Source organism: Oncorhynchus nerka, linkage group LG27 (genome assembly GCF_034236695.1).
Source record: "Oncorhynchus nerka isolate Pitt River linkage group LG27, Oner_Uvic_2.0, whole genome shotgun sequence".
Lineage (NCBI taxonomy): Eukaryota > Metazoa > Chordata > Actinopteri > Salmoniformes > Salmonidae > Oncorhynchus > Oncorhynchus nerka.
In genome coordinates this window covers 25,091,642-25,114,704 of record NC_088422.1, presented here as the reverse complement: position 1 = coordinate 25,114,704, position 23,063 = coordinate 25,091,642, and the positions used below count along the sequence as shown (strand labels likewise).

At 41.8% G+C, this 23,063-nt stretch overlaps 1 protein-coding gene across 1 annotated transcript in view; it reads left to right on the top strand.

The window, feature by feature from the left end:
• The window catches only part of LOC115111440 (voltage-dependent N-type calcium channel subunit alpha-1B-like), a 177,769-nt gene that overhangs the window by 68,280 nt on the left and 86,426 nt on the right, over positions 1-23,063 (top strand). The window contains 1 exon segment of the mRNA XM_065011492.1: positions 22,058-22,161. Coding sequence (XP_064867564.1) covers positions 22,058-22,161 — 104 coding nt within the window.

Below are 23,063 nucleotides of genomic sequence, written 5' to 3'. Positions count from 1 at the left end.
GTATATTTTTATGGTGAAAATTATCTTCCCCAATTTTGAAACTCACGTGCTGCCTATGTATGCCAATTAGGCTCTACACCGGGGCGGCAGGTAGCCTAGTGGTTAGAGCGTTGGGCCAGTAACCGGAAGGTTGCTGGATCTAATCATTTTGTCTTTACATATAAATAACATGTGTGAAATGAGTTTTGATTTAGAATGGACAATTATCATGCACCTGTCTCAGAGCAGGGGAGGGGAAAACATGTCATCTATGCACTTTAATAGCAAACGTTCATGTCAGCCAGGTAGGCTATACTCCTGTTGTAAAGCGAAGCAATGTGCTTAATATTAGGAAAGTTGAGAAATAAATATAGTAGGCCTGGCCTATAGAAAGCTGATGGGATCCTCCTCTTTTTAATAAACTGTTTTCCAATGCAATTGCATAGCCTATAGAAATGTTGTGCACCATGAGCTCATGTGCTCTCATGAAGTTTTTGATGTGATCCCTTTTCCATGTTATTCACTATAGAATGCAATGGACCTTTTTTGTGGAAACGTTTGGAGCGGGGAAAAAACTTGTGAGAAGATTTGATCTTGAATAGTGACATGTAAACTATGCACCAATTTGTAAGTCGCTCTGGATAAGAGCGTCTGCTAAATGACTTAAATGTAAATGTAAATGTAAACTGGTTGTTGTGTGCATGGAGGGTTGTCCCAGGTTGGTAGTACAGTCCCAGTGTAAGGGATTTCCTCCTCTTCTTCCGAAAAGGAGAGGCGAAAAGGATCAGAGGACCAATATGCGGCGTGGTAAGTGTCCATGGTTCTTTTTAATACGTAAAGGTACACATGAACAACTGACTACAAAAACAAGAAATGTGAAAAACCACAAACAGTCCTATCTGGTGCAGACACAGAGACCATCACACAGTGAAACCCAGGCTACCTAAGTATTTTATTTTGTACCTTTATTTTACTAGGCAAGTCAGTTAAGAACAAATTCTTATTTTCAATGACGGCCTCGGAACAGTAGGTTAACTGCCTGTTCAGGGGAAGAACGACAGATTTTGTACCTTGTCAGCTCGGGGATTTGAACTTGCAACCTTCCAGTTACTAGTCCAACGCTCTAACCACTAGGCTACCCTGCCGCCCCTGATTCTCAATCAGAGACAACTAATGACACCTGCCTCTGATTGAGAACCATACTAGGCCGAAACATAGAAATACCCAAATCATAGAAAAACAAACAGACTGCCCACCCAACTCACGCCCTGACCATACTAAATAAATACAAAACAAAGGAAATAAAGGTCAGAACGTGACACCCAGTGCACCCTGGAGGCATTATTAGACAGAGACGGAGTCTGCTGGATGTGGAAGGCTGAGTCACAGGGCCGATTCATGTTAGAGACAGACTCAAGGTTTACTCCTGGTCTTCAACAAATCCCAGCCTGTGACATTTGCATAAGAGTCACATTTAGATCATGAAAAAGGATATGATTGTGTAACAGTGTGAAATGTTTAATAGCTTGAGTGAGAAGACAGTGTGCTTATTCTCTGCAACCTGTGGAGCCTTTCCTAGGAATGGGATTGGATTTACTCAATAGCTGTTTTGCTGCTGAAAGCTGTAAAATTGGGACAGGGAGATGGTGTCTTCTTCTCGGATGTCAAATAATTGTTTCCCCTACATTTCCAGTCGGGACTCTTTCTCCTAAGGTTTGTGCCACGCTTTACCAACCAGGATAGGCTGTCAATCTACTATTTTGCAATGAGACTTTCTGTGGGTGTTTTTAGGATACTGTTGCGTTCAGAATTGATTCATTTATAAACCACTCTCAGCATTTGTTTCTTGGTAGGATTTTCTACAGCATTTTTAAACAATACTTGCTGAGCTCCAATACTTGACAGCAAATGATCATTAGCTGATATGAGCATGTTGTGTGAATACAGTAGTCTCTATGTTAAACCATGCACATCCATGCACCCCATGGTCTATATCAGTGGTTCCCAAATCTTTTCACTCAGCCTTTCCCCCCTGCGTGTCACGTTTCTTTGTATTTGCCATGGGGGGGAGATAAACTGTTGCAGTTTTAATATACACATTTAGTCAAGTTTTATGTGTGTTCATGTGATATCTGAGTCAAACATTACAACAAAATCAATGGGTTAAAAAAACTAGCTAAAAATCATTAGCTGACATGGACTAGTTGATCTGGACATTTCTGACAGGTTATGAATATCTCTCAAAGGTCTGCAATGACTGACATGACAAGAGGAAACTGCTGATGCACTACCAACTTTCAAAATGGCTCCTTGTGCACATTACTATTAAAACTTCCAAGAGTAAGTTGAAAGCCTGACTGAGTGGAGGGGGTTCTCCACCCCCCCCCCCCCCCCCCCCCTTCCGACCCTACAATTTTGGAACCACTGGTCTATATTAAGGAGGCTCCTTCAGAAACATCCAGCGATGGACACATGTGGTGTCTCATTCCCAGCTTCATGCCCGCTCTACTCTAATATATGCCAGTCTTCTGGCGCCCGCCACTTCACTCGGCTACGCCTCTCTCTTCCCTGGTGCTTAGCAACACAGTGCCATTCTGCTGCCCCGACGCTGGCAGAGGGAGGAGTCTTCCAGCTGAGGAGGGATCTATATCTTTCCAGCTCTCTCTCCCCTGAAATAGAGGGAGGGGAGACATGCTCAGAATGCTGAGAGGGACCAACTATGTGACTTCATGATGGTTTATCTGAAATCACATTCCTGTCAGCTGTTACTCCAATTCACTTGAAGTGTCCTACTGAAGTTGATCCACTCTTTATTGACTGCTTATCAAGTTTGCTGAGTAGATCTGATCCTTGGTTCACTCCGTAATAGTACACATTACCATCTCTGCGTTCAATATTGTGGGGCATATTTTCCCCCTTTTCTCCTTCAGCATTAGACACTGGCCGTGTCTGAATAGCCATACTTAAACTGCATACTATGTACTCATCTTCGCATACACGGCCGGAACGCAGTAGCGGATCCTGACTGGCTGAGTAGGTGGGGAGGGCAGAGTGCGGGTGGATTTTTCCATATTCACCAGACATGCATGGCATTAACCAGACTGATAATAGCTCATTTCCAATTCTATTAATTTAGCTATTAATTTAATTATTTAATTATTATTTAATTATTATTATTGAATTATTAATTTAACTCTGAATAGAATAGGAATGGAGTTGTAAGCTTATTCGGGCTGGTTATAGGCAGACTATCACATTCAACCTATACCTTAGCCATCTACTGTATCCTAGATGGGCTATATGGGACTGAAGACAGAAACAGATAACAAATATTTATCAGTGAAACTAAAGTGCTGTAACACATATTAATTCAATCAAATAGCCTAGTACAGACACCAAAACGTTACAAATGTTCAAACCAAAAGGCTATTGTACGGAAAAACGTGGACAGTCGTGTGCATGGCCAAGTCAGACCCACTGGACAGCAACATAATAAACTAAAGCATTGATCATTGGGAAAGAGATCAGAATGACTGCTAAGGCTTGATCCATAAATTACATAGGTAGTCTAGCCTACAAAACTAAAACAATCCATATGTTCAAATCAAAAGGCCTAAATAAAATGACATCATTAAAGCAGCCACATCCTGAGTCCCCAGTGCCGATACATTCAGAAATAAAAAAAAGATGGTAAAGTATTTAGTTTAAAAGACTTCTGTCTTCTGTTTTCAGAAGCTTCGCTATTCGACATCTTCCCAATTAAGTAGCCTAGTTTTGTTGTTTTGCTACTTGAAAAGAACTAGGGCCGATCACTTGCAGCTCATCTCTTCCAATGCATTGTGGAAAAGTGTGCATCGAATTCTACTTGATGAAGTGGCAAAATTAGTATAAAATTCACATACTCTCAAACATTCATGCTTGATTGCATTGTTTCCCGCTATTCGTAGATTTTGGTAGCACATTCCCAATCTAATTGATCAGCCATTGTCAAAGCCAAAATGAGAATGGCATCCTGGCATTTAAAGTATACTCGATTTTCTAAATGTTGCAAATGTATTCTTTTGCATACTCAAACGGTCTACAATTTAGGATTCAAGTATGGGTATTCGGACACGGAGAGTGTCACAATTAGCATGATCAATAATCACATTGAATGACTGTCTTTAAATCCAGAATTAGCCTTTGAGCACGGGAGGGAGGGCATGCTGAGATGATCGTATTCATCATAAGGCTGTTTGTTCTGCTCGATCTCTGCCTGGTCTAACTGATAGCCTGGTAATGTGGCCTCAGGTTCGGGAGGTCTGCTCAAATACGACGGCTGGTGTTTCTGATTGAGGTGTTGGGGCAGAGAGACAGCCCTCGTTGGCACATCTAATTTCCTGTCTGTCGTTAGGGACCTGTGTTCTCTTCATCAGCCCTGTCATCTATCAGCCCTGATAACTGCACCTAATGTACTGTATGTCTCAGTCTCAGATAGAACACTCAGATGGCATGGGAGAGAACGCTCATATTGGATGTTCGATCCACAGAAATAAATAGTATTATATTGTATCTCTATGGTTCGATCTCTCTGTCATCTTGGGATAGTTATATTCCTTTAAAGTTGTGTCCATCAGTATTGTTGTTTCAATCATCCAATCCCAATGAGTGCTAATCATATGGATGTTTACAGCTAACATAAATTAGAAGCTACTGACACTGTTGTCTTCATGTTCCCTTCTCTTTCTATTAAATCTCCCCCTTCCCCACAATCCTTTGCTCCTCTGGTGAGAAATACCCTTCCTCTGGTGAGAAATATCCTTCTCTTAATGCACTAGCGGTATGAACAGAAATGAAATGGTGTGTTTTCTATGTAGTAAATAGTTGTGAAAGGTCCCTGATGCAATAGCAGTAGCACAGTGCTGTTTTGGCCCTAACAAAGGGCAGTGCAGAGAGAGTGAGAGAGAGAGCCTATGCTGTGTTCACTGGCCTGGCTCCCTTTCAGATTAACACACTCCAGTCTGATGTAATATGATACCATGCTATTGCCTGCTCCCTTCTCCCTAATGGGGGAGACTGGGGCGATGTGTGTGCAATCCCAGAAATGTCCAGAGGGACAGGAGAATGTTTTAGTGTAGCTTTTCTCAGCAAAGCCTCATAGAGGCATAGTGAGGCTTGTAGGACAAAATACATGCTCAACATGTGAAAAACGGGTAAAAAATTAATTCCATCCATTGTATATTTTCCTGGTTTTGCTTCTGTGAGGTCCATTGCAAGGTCAGGGAAAGGTCAGATGACAACTTGACCCGGAAGAGAGGGCCCTGGCCTCCATGTGACTCAGACATGGATTCCAAACCACCTGTAAAAAGCGGGCACTCTTCCAGTTCTTCTGATGGAATCCTGGCAACAGATAACACCATGTTTACAATGCAGACGTAGCGAGGGGAGGAGGCTGCATGAGCAGAGAGGATAGATGCACTCTGTTTAGATCTGTCTGTCACAAGATTTGTCCTCTCTAAATTATGGAAGCTCGTTCCTGCCACCAAAAAAATAAACATCTGACCGAGTTTGAGATAGTAAGCTATAATTATGAGATAGTAAGCTATAAGTATGAGATAGTAAGTCATTATTATGAGATAGTAAGTCATTATTATGAGATAGTAAGTCATTATTATGAGATAGTAAGTCATTATTATGAGATAGTAAGTCATTATTATGAGATAGTAAGTCATTATTATGAGACAGCAAGTCATTATTATGAGACAGCAAGTCATTATTATGAGACAGCAAGTCATTATTATGAGACAGCAAGTCATTATTATGAGACAGCAAGTCATTATTATGAGACAGCAAGTCATTATTATGAGACAGCAAGTCATTATTATGAGACAGCAAGTCATAATTATGAGATAGTAAGTCATAGTTATGAGATTCTATGTCACGATAATGAGACACTAAGTGATAATTATGAGATAGTAAGTCATTACACACAGAAATGCAGACAAGGCCCTCCCTCGCCCTCCCTTTGACAAATCAGACCATAACTCTATCCTCCTGTTTCCTGCTTACAAGCAAAAACTCAAACAGGAAGTACCAGTGACACGATCAATACGGAAGTGGTACAATGAAGCAGATGCTAAGCTACAAACTGTTTCGCTAGCACAGACTGGAATATGCTTTGGGATTCATCCACTAACATTGAGGAGTTTACCACATCAGTCACCGGATTCATTAATAAGTGCGTCAATGATGTTGTCCCCTCAGCAGAGCATGTGAGCAGAGTTGAGCTGTTGAAAATCCCGCTCATCACTCATGGTAGCGCTGCTTGTGCACCATATGCTTTCCTACTGCTCCACTAAAAACCACTCTGCGCTCCATTCATTAAAATCACAATTTATCCAACACCATCTATTTTTGTGATTTCTGGACCTACCAATTGGTTTTTAAGTATTGAAACCAAACCATATGGATTTGAATGAAAAGTATTTGAATAAACATGAAAAGGTGAATGTAAGAAGCGACCATCATTTCAAATAGGCTACATGTCATATTAAACAGCATATAAACACACTAAATAGGTTAGGAACCAGACACGGTGTAACGGCTGATTTCTTCCTCTTCCTCTGAAGACATGTAGCAAGGATCGGACCAAGATGCGGCGTGGTAAGTGTCCATGGTTGTTTATTTAAAAACATAAACTGAACACTATGAATACAAAAACAATAAACGTGAACAAACCGAAACAGTACCGTGTGGCGACAAACACAGACACGGAAACAAACACCCACAAACAAACAGTGAAACCCAGGCTACCTAAGTATGATTCTCAATCAGAGACAACTAACGACACCTGCCTCTGATTGAGAACCATACTAGGCCGAAACATAGAAATCCCAAAATCATAGAAAAACAAACAGACTGCCCACCCCAACTCACGCCCTGACCATACTAAATAACGACAAAACAAAGGAAATAAAGGTCAGAACGTGACACATGGAATGTTAAAAATGTGTATTTAGACCATATTATTTAAATTATTTCAAGGCTATAGCTACAAAGAAATACATTGTGAATATATTGTGAAGACATAAAGCCCTCAGCATTTAAATACAAATTAAATGAAAAATGACATCATTTTTATTATCATTTTTAGAAACGCCAGTCTGTGGCTTCAGGCTCATGCGATGGTGCATGGAGAGCCGGCCAGCAGCAGAGAATATCCTCTCCACACTTGCAGAGCCACTGAGGATGCTTAACACCCTTTTGACCACTCTTGCCAGGCTGGGCAGAGATGCAGAGTTGTTTTTTGTATTTTTCTGTAGGTAGGCCTTAAGGTTTTTAGACAAAATAACCCAATCAAAACGGAAAGCTCCTTGGTAAAATGCCAGGCCTATTGGGCCAAAATCAATTATGGCCTATAGTATAGATAATAGAAAGGAAATGAACAAAACGTTTAAGAGATCTGATGTTTAGTTTATAAATACTACAATGACACACTTAGTTATCTACCCACCTCCTTCCTTTCTTTTAGCATGTGCGCATAGCATGCTTTTCGGATATGTGTCTATTCAGATTCCACAATGATTCTTTAATTGCGGACACTAAATCCCAGCACCCCCTCACCTTGGTTTAACACCTGTGTTATCAATTTTTTAATGAAAATATTTTGCAAACTCCATGACAGTAGCTAAAGCAAGGGGCTATAGCAGCATGCAATTAGACTACAAATGCATGCTGGGGCAGGCATTCCCTGAGCTCGTGAAGTGAGTGCTACTGGAGCGCTACTGAAGTGAAATTGGAGCGGGCGAGAAGGACGACGCTCCAGCCTTTGGGAATCTCGCTCCCGCTCCAAGCAAATTGGGCAAGCTACGCTCTTCGCTCTGCTCTGCTCATGTGCTCTGCCCCACAGTGACCGTACGTACATAGCCCAACCAGAAGCCTTGAATTACAGGCAACATCCGCACTGAGTTGAAGGCGAGATATGCCGCTTTTAAGGACAGTAATCCAGACGCTTATAAGAAATCCTGCTAATCCTATTATGCCAACTCTGGTGGAGTCTGAGTGTCTCAGCGACGCGAGCCTACCAGATGAGCTAAATGTCTTCTATGCTCGCTTCGAGGCAAGCAACCCTGAACCATGCATGAGAGCACCAGCTGTTCCGGATGACTGTGTGATCTCATGCTCCATAGCCAATGTGAGTAAGACCTTTAAACAGGTTAACACTGGTTACATGTTATCCATACCTGTGGGTGTACTCCACCTCAATCTTCGTATGATCCATCTGCTGCTTTTCAGTAATAATTTGTCTTACTTTCTCTACACTCGGCCCAGTTCTCATGTGAAGACTCTGCTATGCCATCCACAACAATGTTATTTCTACTGGATTGTCCTTCTAGATCATGCTGTCAAACTCATTCCATGGAGGGCTTAGTGTCTGCAGGATTATGTTTTTTCCTTTTAATAAAGACCTAGACAACAAGGTGAGGGGAGGTCCTTACTGATTAGTGACCTTAATTCATCAGTCAAGGGAGGAGCGAAAACCCACAGATATTTCTCCCTCCGTGGAAGGAGTTTAACAACTGTGTTCTAGATAGTCTGTTTTCCCAGTCATTGTTAATAACCAATCACAGTAAGTGCTGATGTCATCTCAAGAGGACTTACGGTTTGATGTCATCTTGCTGCAAGTCTCTTTCAGGACATCCACCTCTCCCTGGGAGAACTGAAAATGGTTCTTAAGGTCCTGGATCTCTCTGGTCAGATTGTCTATTCTTTTGTTAGTTGAGTCCAGCACTATTTGGATAAAGCTTTTGAACCTTTTTTCCTGTTGTTGTAACAATTGCTTGTAGAACCCTTTTAGTTTGTTTAAAATATATTTCACCTGTGATAGAGAAACACTGTCCTCTCCATTACTCCCACCTTTGACTTTACATGCTATGGTAGCAACGCTGGTACTCCACACAGTTCCAGATATGGCAAGACATAGGACAGACTTAAACAGCAACTAACATCAGGGATTCAGACAGCCACAAGCCTGGGATCATTCACGGCCACAGCCACAAGGGCTAACCGCGTCGCGGGCTGTGTTAAAGCTGTCAAGGAAATCTTGCTAGCTTGCTAGCTAGTTATCAGCTAGGTTAGCTGCTACCTGGACAGATAAAGTGGTTCCACTAACTGAGGCTAACTGCGTCACGGAATCCAAATTCAGATTTTCCTGATGTTTGCCCAGTTTTTAAGACACTCAATATATTTTATGCCACACTCTGAATGACCACTGTCCTCAATGTTGTGATGGGTTAGGCTTGAAAATGTTAACTCCCCTGGATTGATGGCTGCCCTTTTAGGTGAAGCTCATTAAGGCTTATGGGGTTGCTTGTGTATTCCCTCTCTTCTTTAAGCCAAGGTTCAAATCTCTGTTTATCTGTCACCAGCTAAGAGCATATTATAAGTGATGGTCTACCAAGTAGCTTAGTCTCTAGTATTATGTCATTATATAGTAACTTTATGTGTGTACCTTTAGTTGGCTGCATATATGGACCTGTTGGGAGGATGTTGGTTGTAAACTGTTGAGTCTGTGGAAATAGAAGGTCAGTCAGTATGCTGTGCAGTTGTGTCACCCACCCAGCCTGCTGCTCCTTGCTTTGTTTGTCTGATTGCTGTATTGATTAATCACTCGTGAAATGTTTCAGGGAGCAGAGATGGATGATGACTCCATGCAATGGAGAGAGCCACACCTGTCTGTGTTGGTTAGCTAGCTACTTCACTGGTGCAACAGCAATGCAAGGAGAGAGCCCAGTCTGGGTGGGTTAGCTAGCTACATCACTGGTGTAGCAGCAAAACAAAGAGAGAGCCCAGTCTGTCTGGGTGGGTTAGCTAGCTACATCACTGGTGCAACAGCAATACAAGGAGAGAGACCAGTCTGGGTGGGTTAGCTAGCTACATCACTGGTGCAGCAGGAAAACAAAGAGAGAGCCCAGTCTGTCTGGGTGGGTTAGCTAGCTACTTCACTGGTGCAGCAGCAAAACAAAGAGAGAGCCCAGTCTGTCTGGGTGGGTTAGCTAGCTACTTCACTGGTGCAGCAGCAAAACAAAGAGAGAGCCCAGTCTGTCTGGGTGGGTTAGCTAGCTACTTCACTGGTTCAGCAGGAAAACAAAGAGAGAGCCCAGTCTGTCTGGGTGGGTTAGCTAGCTACATCACTGGTGCAGCAGGAAAACAAAGAGAGAGCCCAGTCTGTCTGGGTGGGTTAGCTAGCTACTTCACTGGTTCAGCAGGAAAACAAAGAGAGAGCCCAGTCTGTCTGGGTGGGTTAGCTAGCTACATCACTGGTGCAGCAGGAAAACAAAGAGAGAGCCCAGTCTGTCTGGGTGGGTTAGCTAGCTACTTCACTGGTTCAGCAGGAAAACAAAGAGAGAGCCCAGTCTGTCTGGGTGGGTTAAGCTAGCTACTTCACTGGTGCAGCAGCAAAACAAAGAGAGAGCCCAGTCTGTCTGGGTGGGTTAAGCTAGCTACATCACTAGTGCAGCAGCAATTTTTTTTATTTGACCTTTAATCAGGCAAGTCAGTTAAGAACAAATTCTTATTTTCAATGACGGCCTAGGAACAGTGGCTTGTTCAGGGGCAGAACAACAGATGTTTACCTTGTCAGCTCGGGGATTCTATCTTGCAACCTTTCGGTTACTAGTCCAACGCTTTAACCACTAGGTTTCCTGCCACCGCAATACAATAAAGAGTAAAGGAAAGGCATATGCTCTCTTCAACAGACATAAAACAGCACACTCTGAGACTGCATGCAATGCTTGGAAAGGGAAAGGAATGCAACTTGACTATATTGATGTCCATGGTTCTGAAATTCTAAATTACCCAATGCAACAGAGAGAGACTGGTGTGTTAGTTAATTCATTGGTGCAGCAGCAGCCTGTAACAAAAGAAAGGGAGAAAGACGACAAGATCATGGTGCTGAAATGAAGTGATTGGGAGTAGTGACCTACATGTAGTTCAACTAGTAATTTCATTACATTTTGCTGTAGCTTGGTGGCAGTTGAACTAAATTAAAATCTTGGTAGTGTTTTCAGAAGTTAATAACTTTTTGCCATTTAGTGGTGTAGCTAACTACTGGAACTACACGCTACTTTTTTGCATAAGTAAAATACACTGAACACAAAAATAAACGCAACATGTAAGGTGTTGGTCCCCTGTTTCATGAGCTGAAATAAAAGATACCTGAAATGTTCCATACGCACAAAAAGCAGACCACTTGAATGGTGTTGTGTGGTGAGCGGTTTTCTCAATGTTGTGAACAGATTTCTCCATGGTGGGGGTGGGGTTATGGTATGGACAGGCATAAGCTACAGACAAAGAACACAATTGCATTTTATTGATGACAATTTTAATGCACAGAGATACCGTGAAGAGATCCTGAGGTCCATTGTCGTGTCATTCATCAGCCGCCATCCCCTCATGTTTCATCATGATTTGCACAACCTCATGTCACAAGGATCTGTACACAATTCCTGGAAGCTGAAAATGTCCCAGTTCTTCCATGGCCTGCATACTCACTAGACATGTCACCCATTGAGCATGTTTGGGATGCTCAGGAGCGGCGTGTACGACAGCATGTTTCAATTCTCTAAAAGTGTGTTCCAACTTTGCACAGCCATTGAAGAGGAGTGGGACAACATTCCACAGGCCACAATCAACAGCTTGATCAACTCTATGTGAAGGATATGTGTCGCTCTGCATGAGGCAAATGGTGGTCACACCATATACTGACTGGTTTTCTGATTCAAGGCCTTATGATTAGGTTAGGGCCTAATGAATTGATAAAAATCTATTCCTTACATGAACTGTAACTCTGTAAAATCTTGTTGCATGTTTCATTTATGTTTTTGTTCAGTATAAAATATGGGTAAAGTAGGCATGAATTTCCTTTCTTTTTTCACATCAGACCCGTCTAATTCTCACTTGATACACAGTTTTTGTGTTTAATAGGCTGTATTACACATTCTGTTAACATCTGACTCAAGAGTGATTTGTTGTTGCAATTTGTAGTCTATAACATTTCAGATTTAGATACATTTTCACGAGGTAGTTTGGATGTAGTGAACTACTTTTCCAAAGTATCTTTAGTTAATTAAACAATATGTTTCTTAAGGCTAGCTTTAGTGTCGCTTAACTTCTACCAGTGTGAAGTAATTGGTAGCTTGGTAAACTGTATTTTCAGAGTAGCTTTCACAACACTGCTGAAATGTAAGTCACAACTTCCACATCAATGCACGTATACATTGAAATTAATTACAGTGAAAATGATTCATCCTCTGTATCTGCTCTTGGAGTCCCTCCTGAATGCTGGTACGGGCCGTTCCTTGCCTGTAGCCTGTATTAGAGAGAGACAGAGTACTCAGGCTGTATGAGATAACATTCCCATCCTGTCCAGGCCAGGCCATGCTGTGCTGCTCTTCTGCTCTCTCCCTGGGGGGCCTGATGAAGAAGAATGGGGAGGGGGGGAAGCGATGCGAGCATTTGCTGCAGGAGACCAGAGGATAATGGGAAACAAATGCTCCTCTCTTCCAGCCTGCCTGCCAGACTCTAGCTTTGCTCTCTCCCACTTAATCATGTTATCCTGAACAAGAACTTTGGGTCAATATGCCTCCGCTCTTCTCCATGGGCTAGAGCCCTTCCTTTCTCCGCACTCCAATTCAACAGCCCAAATGGACTGCTGCTACCACATCGATAATTGTATATAGAGATGAGATATTATCACAAGTGTGGTTCGATGCAGTCTTTCTTGTGGTTGGGTTTCTATGTCCTATGAGATTATTGTGGAAGTGTGTAAAATGTCGGTCTCTGTCTGGTGTGCTACAGTATAGTAGCAGGCTGTGTACATGGCTGCCTTACTGCCCCCGTCCTGACTTCTCATTTGGTGTGCTTAGCATGTTATACTCTCATCAGGCATGTCCACATTAACCCAGCACAAATTTCCTCTGTCCTCATTCAGTCAGTGGCAGTACATTCGTAGGAGTTCAGTACATACAGTACTGTACAGCCTGATCTGGGGATGTTTGATTCAGTTTTGAACAACTGAGAAGCCTTTATGTACAGAACCTTCAGAAAGTATTCATACCCTTTGAGATATTCCACATTTTGTTGTGTTACAGCATGAATTTAAAAAAAGATTTATGTTCCACCAGGACAATGACCCCAAGCATACAGCCAAAGCAACGCTGGAATGGCATCAGAACAAGAATGTGAAAGTCCTTGAGTGGCCCAGCCAAAGCCCAGACTTGAATCCCATCAACAACAAAAAACGTTATTTATATTTTTCAAACAATATAAACATATACAGACAAAAGACGACAGACAGACGCACGCAAACATCAACGACATCACACCTGCCCAGACCCACATGTTCCCACCACATCTATCCCCAGTGCTTATAAGACTCTAAGCCATATGGCCTCAAATTGTGCTATTCTGTTTCTCTCTGTCCCCCACACCTCTGTCCCCCACACCTCTGTCCCCCACACCTCTGTCCCCCACACCTCTGTCCCCCACAATGCATTTCATTGTTCTACTCTCTTAACGATGGAGGATCATTTGATTTCCAGTTTAAGTCATTTTCTTTCCAAAATGATTGATGAGAAAAGTATGGTCCAACCTATTGGGTATTTCATCGCATCCTCATATACCATGTTTTATAGTATGCAGATAGACAGATTAAAAGTACATTTACATTGTAGAACTTCTGACAACCAACTTTAACTCCACTCATAACTTTTGTACTTCATAGTATATCTAGAAGGCCTGAATTATTGAGTCATTGTTCATTTGACACTTAAGACATAACTCTATCGTTGTGTTGTAGAATTTATGAATGTTGTCGCTTATATAATAAATTCTGTAAATTAGTTTATACTGGATTAAGTGTAATTTTTCATTTACTGTAATTTCATTAGTTATGTTCCATCACTTCCTCCGTATTGTACCAATATTAGTTATTTTTAAGTCTTGGTTCCAATAGTTATATATTTATTGTTGTGTCTTTGGCTATGCCGGATTAAGTGATATGACATGCTATTCTATAAAATAATTTATCCGTAATTAATATTACCTGATTGAGCTAATCATGTAAATGTAATTAACTAGAGAGTCGAGCACTATGAAAAAATATTTATAGAGCTGTTATCTTCCGAATAAACTCTTAAAGACCTAGTAATATTTTACATCAATAGCAGTCAATATTAATCATCATCTTAATTCAGTCTCATCTGAAAGTTGTAAATTCTTGGTTATCTGCACGAACCCTGGCTAACAATTTGAATCAGCAATACAAAATTGGGTTTAATCATTTACTTACTAAATACCTAACTAATCACACAGAATTACACATAATTAAATAATAACTTGATTACAAATTACGTCATAAAGGAAAACGTCCCTAGCGGGCGGAACAGATATGACAGCTTGTTACACAAAAGAAAAGGGTCTGGGTTTGAGTGAAAGAGCGGGAAGACTGAGGAACGAAGGGCGAAGCTGTGCTATCGTGACTACAGTATCTTATGCATTCTAAATTACCGCCCATTTGGAAAAGGAAAATTCTATAAATATTTACTCTGAGCTGCGCTTCAGTAGGTTGGTGGTAGATGGAAGACCAAACCGAGTCCTCTGTCCTTTGAAGAATGTCTCTGGTGGTCAATTGGATAAGTTGTAGTAACGTCGTTGTGTGATAGACGGGATACTCTGTCTGTTCCTTCCTACCCTGCGTTTGCAGCTGCTGTTGCTAACTCAACGGCTAGGAGGTATCAATTCTGTAGTGAATAAGAGTTCAAAGTTCATACCATTCGCAACCAAAGCTCACGCTGATGTTGGCTTCATTTTGTAGTTATTATCTGAACCATTCTGACATCGGACCGACGTCCTACATCCTCGGAACAGGAAGTTACATTGTCTTCAAGGGCTTATCTAGGAAGGGAGAGGAGGGTGTGATTGAAAGGTTTTATAGCCCATGTCCCTTCACAGGGGCGGGCCACTGATTGAGCAGAGCCCTATCTTATGAAAACCCAAATCTCACATTTTAGAAGCTAAAATCACATTTCAACCCATCACGAATAATTTCATATTCAAACATTTAAATTGAACAACAATTACATGTGAATACCATAACTCTGATGTGTAGACGTTCCACTGTAGAGTTTGTCATCTTATCATTGATGAGAATGTCTCAGATGACAACCGAACTGACATCATATTCATTAAGTACCACCGCATATGTTCAATTAGTCGGATTACCAGAATATAGTTCATTTCCCCCCACCTTCTGATGTTCCCAGAATCTCTATGTTAACCATGGGTTTTGCCAATGTAACACCAGTAGGGTAGAGAGAGGAAAAAGTGGGGAAGAGGTATTTATGACTGTCATAAACCTACCCCCCAGGCCAGCGTCATGACATATATATATATATATATATATATATATATATATATATATATATAATAAATTATGTATAAGAACTTGTCAGTTGATTAGGTCCTCTGCAAGGTTTTGTATGTCTTACCTAAACTGGGGGGGAGATTTGTTCCAACAGGTCAATGACCCCAAGCATACAGCCAAAGCAACCCTGGCTTCAGAACAAGAATGTGAAAGTCCCTGAGTGGCCAAGCCAAAGCTCACACTTGAATTCCATTGAAATTCTATGGAAAGACCACGATTGCTGTTCACCGACGCGCCTCATCTAATTTACCAGAGCTTGAGAAAATCTGCAAGGAAGAATGGAAGGAACTCCCCAAATCCAAATGTGCAAAGCTGATAGACATACCCCATAGCAGTCACAGCTGTAATTGCTATTGCCTCAGGGGCGTGAATACTTGTGAAAATCAGATATTTCTATTAATTTTCAATGCATTTGCAAACATTTCTTAAAACATGTTTTCACTTTGTCGTTATGGGGTATTGTGTGTTCATGGGTGAGAAAAAAAAAGATTTTGAATTCAAGTTGTAACTACAAAATGTGGAATAAGTCAAGGAGTAAGGTACTGTACATATATAATGTATTTTCTCTCTGTAGAATAGTGTCTTTCCTGCATGTGTTGCTACTGTCAATGTAATTCACAGTGGAGCATGCTTGTCCTACAGTGCCTTCAGAAAGTATTCACAACTTTGCTGATGTTACGAAATGGGATTTAAATGGATTGAACCGGCATTTTTGTCAACGATCAACACAAAATACTATTTTGTCAAAATAGAAGAACAATTCAAAAAAATGATTTAATTAATGGAAAATAAAACAGTAATATATATCTTGATTTGATAAGTATTCAACCCCCTGAAGCAATGTTAGTATCATCTTTGACAGCGATTACAACTGTGAGTCTTTTTGAGTAAGTCTCTTTAAAAAATTATTCAAGCTCTGTCAAGTTGGTTGTTCATCATTTCTAGACATCCATTTTTAAGCTTTGCCATAGATTTTCAAACCAATGTACAGTACCAGTCAAAAGTTGGGACCCCTACTCCTTCAAGGGTTTAATTTTTACAATTTTATACATTGTAGAATAATAGTGAAGACATCAAAACTATGAAATAACACATATGGAATCATGAAGTTACATTTGTTTTATTTAACCTTTATTTAACCAGGTAGGCAATTTGAGAACAAGTTGTCATTTGCAACTGCGACCTGGCCAAGATAAAGCATAGCAATTCGACACATACAACAACAGAGTTACACATGGAATAAACAAAACAGTCAATAATACAGTAGAACAAAAAAACAAAAAGTATATATACAGTGAGTGCAAATGAGGTAAGATAAGGGAGTTAAGGCAATAAATAGGCCATGGTGGCGAAGTAATTACAAAATAGCAATTAAACACTGGAATGGTAGATGTGCAGAAGATGAATGTGCAAGTAGAGATACTGGGGTGCAAAGGAGCAAGATAAATAAATAAATACAGTATGGGGATGAGGTAGGTAGATTGATGGGCTGTTTACAGATGGGCTATGTACAGGTGCAGTGATCTGTGAGCTGCTCTGACAGCTGGCGCTTAAAGCTAGTGAGGGAGATATGAGTATCCAGCTTCAGAGATTTTTGCAGTTCGTTCCAGTCATTGGCAGCAGAGAACTGGAAGGAAAGACGACCAAAGGAGGAATTGGCTTTGGGGGTAACCAGTGAGATATACATGTACTTGCTGGAGAGCATGCTACGAGTGGGTGCTGCTATGGTGACCAGTGAGCTGAGATGTCATAAGGTGAATGCACCAATTTGTAAGTCGCTCTGGATAAGAGCGTCTGCTAAATGACTTAAATGTAAATGTAAATGTAGATAAGGCGGGGCTTTACCTAGCAGAGACTTGTAGATGACCTGTAGCCAGTGGGTTTGGCGACGAGTATGAAGCGAGGGCCAACCAACGAGAGAGTACAGCTCGCAATGGTGGGTAGTGTATGGGGCTTTGGTGACAAAACGGATGGCACTGTGATAGACTGCATCCAATTTGTTGAGTAGAGTGTTGGTGGCTATTTTATAGATGACATCACTGAAGTCGAGGATCGGTAGGATGGTCAGTTTTACGAGGGTATGTTTGGCAGCATGAGTGAAGGATGCTTTGTTGCGATATAGAGCCTATTCTAGATTAACTTTTGGATTGGAGATGCTTAATGTGAGTCTGGAAGGAGAGTTTACAGTCTAACCAGACACCTAGGTATTTGTAGTTGTCCACGTATTCTAAGTCAGAGCCGTCCAGAGTAGTGATGCTGGACGGGCGAGCAGGTGCTGGTAGTGATCGGTTGAATAGCATGCATTTAGTTTTACTTGCATTTAAGAGCAGTTGGAGGCCACGGAAGGAGAGTTGTATGGCATTTAAGCTCGTCTGGAGGTTAGTAAACACAGTGTCCAAAGAGTGGCCAGAAGTATACAGAATGGTGTTGTCTGCATAGAGGTGTATCAGAGAATCACCAGCAGCTTGAGCAACATCATTGATGTATACAGAGAAGAGAGTCGGCCAGAGGATTGAACCCTGTGGCACCCCCATAGAGACTGCCAGAGGTCTGGACAACAGGCCCTGCCAATTTGACACACTGAACTCTGTCTGAGAAGTAGTTGGTGAACCAGCCGAGGCAATCATTTGAGAAACCAAGGCTGTCGAGTCTGCCAATAAGATTGTGGTGATTGACAGAGTCGAAAGCCTTGGCCAGGTCGATGAATATGGCTGCACAGTAATGTCTCTTATCAATGGCAGTTATGATGTCGTTTAGAACCTTGAGCGTGGCTGAGGTGCACCCATGACCAGCTCTGAAACCAGATTGTATAGCGGAGAAGGTACGGTGAGATTCGAATTGGTCAGTAATCTGTTTGTTAACTTTGCTTTCGAAGACCTTAGAAAGACAGGGTAGGATAGATATAGATATGTAGGTTTGGGTCTAGAGTGTCACCCCCTTTGAAGAGGGGGATGACTGCGGCAGCTTTCCAATCTTTGGGAATCTCAGACGATAGGAAAGAGAGGTTGAACAGGCTACTAATAGGGGTTGCAACAATTTTGGCATATCATTTTTAGAAAGAAAGGGTCCAGATTGTCTAGCCCGGCTGATTTGTAGGGGTCCAGATTTTGCAGCTCTTTCAGAACGTCAGCTATCTGGATTTGGGTGAAGGAGAAATGGTGGGGGCTTTGGCGGATTGCTGTGGAGGGTGCCGGGCAGTTGCCCGGGGTAGGGGTAGCCAGGTGGAAAGCATGGCCAGCCATAGAGAAATGCTTATTGAAATTCTCAATTATAGTGGATTTGTCAGTGTTGACAGTGTTTCCTAGCCTCAGAGCAGTGGGCAGCTGGGAGGAGGTGCTCTTATTCTCCAAGGACTTTACAGTCTCCCAGAACCTTTTTGAGTTAGTACTACAGGATGCAAATTTCTGTTTGAAAAAGCTAGCCTTAGCTTTCCTAACTGCCTGTGTATATTTGTTCCTAACTTCCCTGAAAAGTTGCATATCATGGGGGCTATTCGATGCTAATGCAGAATGCCACAGGATGTTTTTGTGCTGGTCAAGGGCAGACAGGTCTGGAGTAAACCAAGGACTATATCTATTTCTAGTTCTACATTTTTTGAATGGGGCATGCTTATTTAAGATGGTGAGGAAGGCACTTTTAAAGAATAGCCAGTTATCATCTACTGACGGGATGAGGTCAATGTCATTCCAGAATATCCTGGCCAGGTCGATTAGAAAGGCCTGCTCACAGAAGTGTTTTAGGGAGCGTTTGACAGTGATGAGGGGTGGTCGTTTGGTCGCAGACCCATTACGGATATAGGCAATGAGGCAGTGATCTCTGAGATCTTGATTGAAAACAGCAGAGGTGTATTTGGAGGGCGAGTTAGTTAAGATGACATCTATGAGGGTGCCCATGTTTACGAATTTGGAAATGTACCTGGTAGGTTCATTGATAGTTTGTGTGAGATTGAGGGCATCAAACATAGATTGTAGGATGGCCGGGGTGTTAAGCCTGTCCCAGTTTAGGTCACCTAGTAGCACGAGCTCAGAAGATAGATGGGGGGCAATCAATTCACATATGGTATCGAGACCACAGCTGGGGGCAGAGGGAGGTCTATAGCAAGTGGCAACAGTGAGAGACTTGTTTCTGGAAAGGAGAATTTTTAGAAGTAGAAGCTCAAATTGTTTGGGTACAGACTTGGATAGTAATACAGAACTCTGCAGGCTATCTTTGCAGTAGATTGCAACACCGCCCCCTTTGGCAGTTCTATCTTGGAAAATGTTATAGTTAGCGATGGAGATTTCAGGGTTTTTGGTGGTTTTCCTATGCCAGGATTTAGACATGGCTAAGACATCCGGGTTGGCAGAGTGTGCTAAAGCAGTGAGTTCAACAAACTTTGGGAGTAGGCTTCTAATGTTAACATGCATGAAACCAAGGCTTTTACGGTTACAGAAGTCAACAAATGAGAGCACCTGGGGAGTGGGAGTGGAGCTAGGCACTGCAGGACCTGGATTAACCACTACATCACCAGAGGAACAGAGGAGAGAGTAAAAGAAGCAGGTTTCTGGGCACGATAGCATAGATTCAAGGCATAGTGTACAGACAAATGTAAGGAAGGATGTGAGTACATTGGAGGTAAACCTAGGCATTGATTCTGTAGGCACTGCACATGCCTGTGAGGGAGTTCTGCATGTGTAAGCATTTCACTGACAATCCGTTAATGGCGTTATCCAGAAAGAAAACCCACTAAGAAAGATTTCTTCCACTAATGTCTCAGCCAATTTTCAGCAATCCAATTGCCCTCAGCAGTAGACTTCCTCACATAGAAAATAATAATCTAGTTTTTACTGTGGCGTAGACATGGAGAAACAAATATATTTTAATACTGAGATAAGGTTTAGTAATTGTTTGGTAGCCTCCATTGAGGTTCTCTGCTTTTCTCACAGGGGTCATGAAAACCATACGGGCCCTAGATGAGCAGGGAAAGGCCGGAATAAACATTGTTGCAGTGGGGATTTAGATGTCACTATGACGTACAAATCCAATTCACCACAGACAATGACTTTGGCTCCTACTGTCTCAGTCCCCTGCTGTATATTTGCCCTCTTAACATGAAACCAGTATCTCTATTGGGCTTGCATTCTGAATGTCATGGTCTAGGGGTCTCTCAACTGAGAAAGCGTTTACTGAACACCTGGCTTTTATAGTAGATAGGTTTTAGAGTGGAGTGGACCTACTCTACTGTAATGTAGTGGCTCTCAGACTTTAGAAACAGCCACATTCGCCTCTTGCCATGTAAACAACTGGATCAACTCCAGATAAGGATTTAGATTTTTCCCTCTTCTGACTTTTTTAGTTTTCCAGTGGGACAGTTGTAATTCAAGCAGAAAAAGATCTCTATACACCAGAAATGTAATATCTTGTGACGCACTTAAGCGTAGTGGGTGCGGAGTCAGACGCACGCAGGAGGCAGAAAGTACTGAGTAGTGCTTTATTTGGCACGGGGAAAATCGTAACACGATACACGAAACCAGGACCTAACAAGTCCAGAGGGAAAACCCCAAAACGAAACACGCTACCAATACACTACCACACACAAACACAGTGGGAAAAATAAGCCCGCACAAAGAGCAGGCGGGCGGACCAGCTTAATTAGCCCAACTAAACGTAAACAAGAAACAGGTGTAACTAATAAGACAAAACCAACAGAAAAGGGAAAAGGGATCGGTGGCAGCTAGTAGACTGGTGACGACGACCGCCGAGCACCACCCGAACAGGAAGAGGAGCCATCTTCGGTAGGTGTCGTGACATATCTAGCTTCGGACCCAAGGACGTTTACAGATTGCAACTCTCCAACGTGCATTGTGTATCGTACCCATACTGTGGAGCATATAATATATCCCTCAACTCAACGCTTACAAAATGTATTTACATTTCTGAGTCAATACTGTAACTTGGCATACCCGAGGATGCTTCCTTGCCAAAAATATTGCCTTACAAAATAATATACACATACATAATAATAATATACACATAACCATGATAAAGGGACAGGGAGGAAGAGAGCGGAGGTTTATCCAGTGGATTGGATGCTTTAGAGATTATGAGGGGGTGAGGGGGGTTGTCTGCAATTTGTATTTTTGTCTGCTGATTCAGCAGCGCCAGGTCCCTCTCGCAATTACAGACAATATACAGTACATTGGGTTGCACTGAAATGGCCTAAGAGAAGATCTGACCTTGTAAAGTGTTTGTCACTCTTAATATCACTGCCATGAATTTCCATCCTTATAGAGTGGGATCATGGAGAACAGGAGAAAGAGAGGGGGGTTGGGAGTTGTGGTCGATGGGATCGGCTGGAGAGAGAGAAGGCGGCAGGTGGAAAGTCATTCTTAGGAAAGTCATTCATCTATGTCAGTCATCACTCAGCCCTCCAGTTAAAACCTACTTTGAGTTTTTCCCCCCATCATATTGATAGCAATAATAATAAAACAGAATCTTGTAATTTTTGTAGCACACCAAAAGAAAACGGTATTGTTTATTGCTACTCTTTTTCTTCCCCAGGCACAATGTTCAATAAGCACCGTTGCTAATGTAAAAAAGTATCACCCGTCCTTCTCTCTGTGTGTGTTTCTGCAGGCCAACGATGCCTCAGGGAACACCTGGAACTGGATCTATTTCATCCCCCTCATCATCATCGGATCCTTCTTCATGCTCAACCTGGTCCTGGGAGTCCTGTCTGGGTGAGTGTCAACATCATGTCCTGACACCATCCCTGTCTGTGGGAAAGGTGTTGTTATCAACCCACTATTATGAAGCACATACAGTAGTGCTCTTTACAAGTCATTTCACTTACCTGCTGGCTCTGTTTAACATGAAGCTTCTGTCTGACTATATTGGCATGGCGTTAGCCTAATCGAATGGGAGTATTCATTTACATAGTTTACAGTGTTTGTATTTTCCCTGTTTTCTCACATTTGAAGCAGTGTTTTGTGAAATATATGCTTGCCCACCAAGTGTTTGCATTGGGAGTGACCTGACTGGAATGTTTTCACACACACAGTACAGAACATAACAGTAAGGAACAGTACAGTACATAACAATAAGGAACAGAACAGTACATAACAGTACATAACAGTAAGGAACAGAACAGTACATAACAGTAAGGAACAGTACATAACAGTAAGGAACAGAACAGTACATAACAGTAAGGAACAGTACATAACAGTAAGGAACAGAACAGTACATAACAGTAAGGAACAATACATAACAGTAAGGAACAGAACAGTACATAACAGTAAGGAACAGTACATAACAGTAAGGAATAGAACATAACAGTAAGGAACAGAACAGTACATAACAGTAAGGAACAGAACAGTACATAACAGTAAGGAACAGAACAGTACATAACAGTAAGGAACAGTACATAACAGTAAGGAACAGAACAGTACATAACAGTAAGGAACAGTACATAACAGTAAGGAACAGAACAGTACATAACAGTAAGGAACAGTACATAACAGTAAGGAACAGTACATAACAGTAAGGAACAGTACATAACAGTAAGGAACAGTACATAACAGTAAGGAACAGAACAGTACATAACAGTAAGGAACAGTACATAACAGTAAGGAACAGAACAGTA